This window comes from Molossus molossus, unplaced genomic scaffold (genome assembly GCF_014108415.1).
Source record: "Molossus molossus isolate mMolMol1 unplaced genomic scaffold, mMolMol1.p scaffold_m16_p_1, whole genome shotgun sequence".
NCBI lineage: Eukaryota > Metazoa > Chordata > Mammalia > Chiroptera > Molossidae > Molossus > Molossus molossus.
Genome location: NW_023425344.1, coordinates 53,921,573 through 53,929,658, shown reverse-complemented (window position 1 = coordinate 53,929,658; position 8,086 = coordinate 53,921,573). Strand labels below are relative to the sequence as shown.

The following is an 8,086-nucleotide window of genomic DNA, read 5'->3' as shown; positions in this document are numbered from 1 at the left end:
GGCCAGGGAAAAACTTATTCTATTACCCCAAAGTAGGATAAGAAATGCTTTCTAACTAATGTCAATACAATGAAGTCATTAATAAAAGTCATGAAAAATTTTCTTTTTTATTGTTTACAATGGTATTTTACTGAAAATTAGCAGTTCATCTGTCAAGCATGCTGTCAGGGTGCAGGGCAGGCTGCCCCCAAGCATCCCGCAATGGCATGTTGATTAATTTAAACTAAAATCACCTGAGGAGCAGCACAGCAGGAAGAACTCACTGACTGTACTCTGACCCCTCAAACACAGGAAATAAATTTCTATCACAGGTGCTCTCCCTGCTCCTGAAGGACTGAGAGGCAACTTTATCACAAAAGTTATAAATTCCAGAGTCGAAAAAGAGTTTATAAACAAACCTTGTAACGCCCATGCTTTGTGCAGATTCATCATCGATGAATATCCAAACCCGCTTAGATTCCTTTCTAATGAGCACTTTGTCCTGTTAATTTCTCAAAAACGTATTGTTTCTTTGTTTAAAAAGTATAAGTTCCGCCCTGGCCGATTCGGCTCAGTGGTTAGAGTGTCGGCCTGAGGTCCAGAGAGACCGGGGTTTGCTTCCGATAAGGGCATGTACTTCGGTTGCAGTTTGTCCCCGGCCCTGGTTGGGTTGTGTGGGTGGCAGCCACTCGATGTGTCACTTTTACGTCGATGTTTCTCTCTCTCTCTCTCTCTCTCTCTCTCTCTCTCTCTCTCCCTCCCTCCCGCTCTATCTGAACAAAAAATGACAAAATGTCCTCGGGTGAGGATTAAAAAAAAAAAAGTATAAGGTCCTACTTCAATCATTTCTTTGAGACTGGTTTTATGACGTCAACATCAAGTTGTGGTTCTCCTGTGCTCATGTTCAATTGTTTTTTCTTCTATTAATCTAGTCTCGTGTTGATTTTCTTATTTTATCACTAGTCTAGTCATAAGAACTAAAGAAGAGTAGAGTGGGAGAATCCTCTCCCGCTGCCCAACAATATTAAAGGACTAATATTTTCAAATAGGACAAGATCATATTTGAGTAGCGAAATTAGTTTTTTAGAGTTTCCTCCCTATTTCCTCAGTATTTTCTGTTATCTATAATAGCATGCATTCACTGTCTTTTATGAGAAAAAAATGTATACATTTTTAAAACCTCAATGCTCTATGCATTGAAAAGGAAACTGTTTTTTTACCACAAGGGCCTTAAAATGGGGGAAAACCAAAGGGTAGAAAAATGAGGAACAACTTCCAAGAGCAGAATGACTTTCAGTGGTTATGTGTTTTGATAGGCTTCTCGACTATGCAGTAAGTGCCTAGTCTATGAACATTTTCTGCTGACTGCTTCATACCAGAAAAACAACAAGTTTAAGTACATTCAATCTTTATCACTCTATAAATGTTAAAACAACAAACAGCTATGGTAAACTGGGCCTGACTTGGCCATTTTTCAGCAGGAAAGAACTCTTTAGATACTACTGCCGACAAAAGTGGCAGCTTGAAAGAGTTCCTTAGTCAGGATAATTCTGAAGGGAGTATTTACAAACACCAACATTGGTTGACATTGAAAAATAATTGTTTTGGTACTTTGGCCCTTTGGGTTACACCTACTAATTACTGATCCCAACTAAGTGTGTTGTTTGAGGCAGGAAGTAAAAGGAAAACAAGCAAAAAAATATTGTACCATTTACACCCATTTTCAATGCTTTCTCTTCCAAAATTCATTTGATTTGAGGAAATTTTATTTCTATTGCAACCATTTTTGCTACTTATCACCAAGAATCACTCTGTTAAATGACTTATTCAACACTCCAAAATGACAGGGATGGTGCATTGAAATACTGAGAATGATAACAATAATTAAGAGTTGCTGCCCTGGCCAGTTTGGCGCAGCGGTTGGAGTGTCGGCCTGTGGACCAGAGTCCTGGGTTCGGTTCCCGCGAGGGGCACGTACCAAAAAAAAAGGGTTGCTAATTTTTAAGCAAAGACTACGTATGAGGAACTATGCCAGGTGTTCTGCATACATCATCTATTTAGTTCACATAGTAATCTCTGAAGCAGACACTCATAATATTCCCATTTTTCAGATGAGAAAACTAAGGCACAGAGGGGAAGTGAGTGGGGTACAGACTTGGGTGCCATGCTCAGGATATTGGACCTTGAAATTTTTATGCAAGGAAGTATCTATATTTTGAAACGATGATTAAGATGACTATGCCTGAGGTGGACTGAAGGTGAAGAACACCAAATGGGCAAAATCTAGTTCAGAGACCATCATTCATTCTCTCCATAGACAATCCAGTTCAGCAGAACAATAAACGTGCTGAGGACTTACTAATCTTGTGTCTTTCTACTTGTTTTTCACCTTGTGGCAGTTCCATTCTTTCCTTTGTCTCCCTGGCAGATTCCTAATCCACCTTCCAGAACTGGTTTAAGGAACAGTTTCTCTATGAATAATTAGTAGCTAACGTGCCATTGGCCTGTGTGAAAGGCAGCATAGTGTGGAAGCAAGATTAGGAAGTTGGCGGCCTGACTGATCTGCTCAGCCTCTAGCAAACCATGTCCTTATCCTTCCTGAGACTGTTATCTTATCTCTCTCCTGTGAATAATGTCACCCAAATGGCAAAGTGGGTGTGGAAATTTAGAAGATAGATACTGTGATACTTTATAAGCCTCTATAAATAGTATTTATTTAAAAGAGTTTGTCAAAACCTCTCCTGCTCCCCTGACCACTGCCGACTCCCCCTGCCCCCCACCCACAGAAACTGAATCTACACTTGTTCTCAGCAGCTGCATTCCTTCCTCTACACAAACATTACCACATTAGGCTGAAATGACATTAACTCATGAGTGAAGGTCTGTAGTTTCCTCCTGCCTTAACTAGATTCTGTCTTCTTGCCCATCATGGTAGGCTCAATAATGATCCCTCCCCATGGGATTTTCATGCTGTGATCCCTGGAACCTGTGAAAATGTTACCGTATATGGCAAAAAAGACTACTTAGGCATGTTAAAGATCATGAGATAAGGATATCCAAGTGCACCCAACATAATCAGCAGGGTGCTTTTAAGAGGCAGGCAGGGTATAAGAAGTAGAGGGTCAGAGTGACAACAGAACGAGGTTGGAGTGAGTGAGGCAGTTTGAAGATGGAGGGAGGGGCCACAAACTGAGGACTGCAGGTCACCTCTAGAAGCCGAGAAAGACAGACATGTATTTTCCCCTAGAGCTCCAGAAGGAATGAACTCTGAGGATGCTTTGAGTTTAGCTCACAAGACCCAATTTGGACTTTTGACTTCCAGAACTGTAAGATAATACATCTGTGCTGTTTAAGCTGTTGAGTTTGTGGCAATTGATTACAGAAGCAATAGGAAACTAACACACCCATCTTGCAACACCTTCCTTTCTCCCCAAAGTATAGTAGTGTCTTCCTAAAGCATGAATGAAAATACAACCTTGCATCTTTCCAGGTTTTCACAGCTGCTTGACATAATCACAATAGTTCCAATGTTAAGGGATTTATGGAACAGTGGTAAACTGAAAATAAGGCTTCATTGAACTTGAGAATACTGAAGGAAAAAAATCTATGCAAGACATTTGCATGATTATAGCAACACTCATGGTATACAAACAGAATGTAATAGAAACCAATTCGGTAGGTTTGCCAAACACAGGATTCATTACAGGCAGTAATGTGGGTTTGAGAACTGTTCTTAACATTTCTTTTTTGTGAAATGTCAACATTATCAAAAGACCAATAGAGAGAAAAATAGTTTAATACAATTCCCTGGAAAATATACTTTCATTAAATAGTAGAGGTTCTGGTTTTATTATTTCTTAATTTTCTAATACTGGGGTAGAGTAAAAATCTTAAGGGGATAAAAGCAGACCCTGATTTACATACTTTTTTTCTTACAAAACATCCCAGTAAAGCTTAAGTACTATTTATATTTATTGACAAAATGGATTTTAACAATATGTAATTAAGTAGCTATTAAGTAATACAATTATACAAATATGTCTTGGAAAACATATAACACCAAAGAAAACCAGTGTTTATTAAACCAAGCCTTCCTTCAAATTATATTTTTGCTTAAATACTGGAGATTTCTTTTTATACACAATGCTGACGCTTTGCTCTATTAAGAAATATTTTGAATGTACCACAACTTGATTGATTTTATTTATTTAAAATTTGAAGGATAATAACACATCGGATTTTTTTCAGTTAGATTGAAAATGAAAAAAAAAAAAAGCAAAACACATTATATAGTAACTGCAGATTTAGTCAGCTAGTAGTTAACTTTTCATAAGTTTCTTGATTATTTTCTTAGACATGGGGGCATTAGGATCCAGGCAAATTTTCTCTCCTCTCTTCAACGTGGCTCTGTCAGGGAAAGGAGAAGAGGCAAACTCTTCAGTCCCTGGGCTTGAACGCAGGGATTGGGCTCTGGGTGGAGAGGGGTGTGGAAAGGCGACAGGCAGAGGTGGAGGAGTCAGAGGGTGGGTGCAAGAAGCAAGTGAGAGGACTCACATCATTTGCAAGGTGGGGCAGTGGACTCCAGGCCGGATCACCTCCAGGCTGGTGATGTGCTTGAGGTGGACTCCGGAGGTAGTCTTCACACACAGGCATTGCAGGTTCCCATCTCCTTCTTCGGGGTCTGCTGGGGAAGAGGGAAGGGGGCACCAGAGCGGAAGACAGTCCTAGAATGACTCCTTAAGGATCTTTCTCACTGCGATGGGCCTTCATTTCCCCCTCCACAAACCAACCCCCCTCAGGAAGAAGTTCTATTGCCTAGTTGGTGAAGAGTGCGGGACAGCAACTGGCACAGTGCCCGCACACACCTAACTTTGCCCAGTAGAGCATAGCAGGGACCCGGGCGGTTCCCAGGCCTCCCCCTCGCTTCTGTTCTCACCGCTGGCGAGGGCGACCGCGGCCGGCAGGAGCAGCAGCCCCAGGAGCAGCAGCCGGGGGCTGGGCCAGGGGCGGGCGGCGCGGGAGGCGGCTCTGAGGTTCATGTTGCCGACGTGCCAAACCGGAGACCGAAGTACGAGGACAAACCGGGCTGGCGCTCTGCAGGCCAGTGGTTCGGAGGCTCCCCGGGCCCGTTTTATCCTCACTGTCCGCCGGAAGCCTGGGGTGGAGGGTGAGGAACTGTGGTGCAGACGCTCAGAAAAGTTGGGCTCTGGCCAGTCAAGATTAAGGAAGGAAAAAAAAAAAGGGGAAAAAAGAGCCTGGGTCTGGGTCAGCTGTCTTGGATGTAACTGGTAGCAGGATCCAAACCCCCACCCGATTTCATATACATGCACATTTGTGGAGTTAGAAACAGTAGTTGAACCTTATAAAATATATGTTCTTTGTTAATGTGTAACTAGCGTTCCCTATAGTCACCGCATTGCAATTTACACAGCCTGAACCTTCAGGACTGAGAGAGTTTCTATTCCCTCCCCAACTTCCAGCTGCTTGCGAAGAAGGGCTTTGCGCTCTGTTCCTGCCTTTCTTGTTGATTACCGATGAGTTGAGTTCATCGGTACACCTGTGTGTTAAAGGTGTATAGTTTGTCATTGTTTTCTGCTACTAAAAGGTTGAATTTGTTTCCTAGGTGATGACTCAGTTCTGAATTTCACCTGGTGGTGGAAGGCTTTCTCAGTATCTTGAATGGGATCCACCAGCTTTACCAAACACCATCCAGTACACTCTAGGAAGCAAGGTCTACCATCCTCATCCATCCTCTTACTCCGAGAAAAATTGTGAAAGTAATATTTGAATGCGCTCTTTCTGGAAAACGTGGTGCCTGCGTGTTTCTCCATTCTGCTCAGCCAAGAGAGGTCAAGAAGGAGAATTTCCAGGCTATGTCTTCCAGTGCCCGCTGTGACCTGGCTGACAGGGCAAGATGGGCTGCACTGTTGGCAGGAGCAGGGATGCTCTCAGGACACAGAGCATCTGGGAGTTGTGTGGAAAAGACGTGGAAGAGAGGGGGTGAGGGTATGCAACAGAATGCTGCCCAGGAAAGGTCCCAAGATGAATAGGGACCATCTTCCCTTCTCTGAAAAAGAATGACTGTAGCTCTTGATTAGGGCAAAGTACACCCTCAACTCACAGCCAGAGGCTCTGTCACACTGATTAACACTGGTTCAAGGGACCAGGAGCCACTCACTGCGTGGAACCAGTTGATGGCTTAATGCTCCGCAGGACCAGATTTCTGCAGGGATATACAATTTAATTCCTGGGCCTAGAATGTTCTTTCTCTTACTCTCCCACTACCTGCTCTTTCAGCTGGCTAAGTCCTATTCATATTTCTGGTGTCAGCTTAAATATTCCTTCCTTAGAGAGCCTTCCCTGACAGCTGTAGTTGATTGTGTTCCCTGTGGTGGTGCTTTATAGCACCTGTGTTTTTCCTATTTCTCACAGATCATACGAACACACTCACACACACATTTGCACAGATATGTGTGTGTGCCTGTGTGTGTGTTTAAAGTGTTTAAAATGATTTCTCTTCCTAAATGAGAAGTTCTATGAGGTGAGAGATTATAATGTTTATCATTATCACAATGGTAAACTACAAGGACTTAGTATACTTACCCCATTTAGCGTAGATAGTATACGTTGAAACTAGTGATGTTGAGGCTTTGACTTGTTCATGTATCTGTTTCCCCATGCAATTGGAGCATGCCTACTCATTAGTGTGTCATATGTGGCTGTGATTGCTTGTCAACTTGTCTGCCTCTCCCACTAGACAGTGAGTGATCTCTTCAAGGGCAATTCTCTGTGAACTATATATTTTTAAATATCCTTCATCCAGCACAATGGCTGATACAGAATATGTTTATGGAACTAAAACTTGAAGTCCCAAGTCAGGTTAGTGGCAGAGGGAATGAATAGAAAAGATGGTTTTGGAGATGGATAGTGACATAAAGTACTTGTACAGCCTTGTCTCCAAATTTTAATATTTGAAGTGTAAAGAAATCCAGAGAATAGTACATGACAATTAAATCATTCTTTCTCTGCATATAAATAGAATAATTCTATATGTGCAAACAAAAATAAAAGACACCTACATCTCAGGGGCTAGCATAGTGTAAAAACTGTGGCATGTCTTAGAAGCTGGTCCTGCTGCATTTCAGTAGGAAACAACTGGAGAAATAAATGAGATGTAAGCTATTTTGAATTATTGGAGAAAACTAATGATGACTACAATCCATATTTACTGCTTAATTACATGTTTATGTATATTTTGGGTTAACTATTTAATATATTTATTTTATAAACTAAATGCTTAATGTATGAATGTTCCTAAAATTCCATGCACAAGGTGAACTTACTTGTTCTCCTGTAATTATTGTAGTATATGCAGCATGCTATTTTGTGTGTCAGCAACACTGTGTGATATATAATATAACCTCTTCATTAGAGAAGGCAGAATCAAGGAAAGTTGTATGGTGTGATGTGTGGTGGTTAAGAGCACAGTTCCAAATCCCCACTCTGTCATCTTCTTAATTATCTGATCTTGGGACAAATTTCCTAATCGCTTTGAACTTCAGTTTTCTTCTCTGTAATATTGAGGGTGCTAATAGTAATAATAACAAATAATCATTAACATTTTTCTATGGATTATTTCATGACATACTTTATTTTCACACTTTTAATTTATTAACTCTTTTAATTTTCACATCAGCGTTATGAGATAAGCAGTATTATTCCATTTGAGATGAAGAAAATTAGAAACAGAGAAGTTAAGCAACCTATCCAAAGTTACACAGTTAGCAAGTGTTAGAGCTGAGTTACTTAGTTATTCTCTCTCTGGAGGACATGTTTTAAATCAGATCATATCTTTCTTGCAAGAATTATTTCATGCATGTAAAACACTTAATGGACCTGGCATGTTAAAAGTTATTCATGCCCTGGCTGGTTTGGCCCAGTGGTTAGAGGGTCTGCCTGCAGACCAAAGAGTTGCAGGTTTCATTCTGGTCAAGGGCACATACTTTAGCTGTGGTTGGTCCCTGGCCTAGGTTAGGGTCATGCCAGAGGCAACCAGTTGATGTGTTCCTCTCATATCGATGTCTCTCTCTCTCTCCCCTTCCCTTCC

The 8,086-nt window shown here is 41.3% G+C and overlaps 1 protein-coding gene across 2 annotated transcripts; it reads right to left on the bottom strand.

The window, feature by feature from the left end:
• Positions 1-3,217: 3,217 nt before the first annotated feature.
• LOC118630882 (platelet factor 4-like) lies at positions 3,218-5,059 on the bottom strand. 2 transcript variants are annotated; one of them, XM_036263096.1, is made up of 3 exons: positions 4,916-5,059; positions 4,534-4,663; positions 3,218-4,386 (listed from the first exon to the last, which is right to left on the bottom strand). In XM_036263096.1, exons 1-3 carry the CDS (start codon positions 5,016-5,018, stop codon positions 4,299-4,301), a joined length of 321 nt encoding a protein of 106 aa, XP_036118989.1. In that variant the 5' UTR covers positions 5,019-5,059; the 3' UTR covers positions 3,218-4,298. The 2 variants fall into 2 exon arrangements, with proteins under 2 accessions (XP_036118989.1, XP_036118998.1); XM_036263105.1 differs by having other exon boundaries at positions 3,233-4,386; positions 4,534-4,660; positions 4,916-5,054.
• Between the last annotated feature and the right edge of the window lie 3,027 nt (positions 5,060-8,086).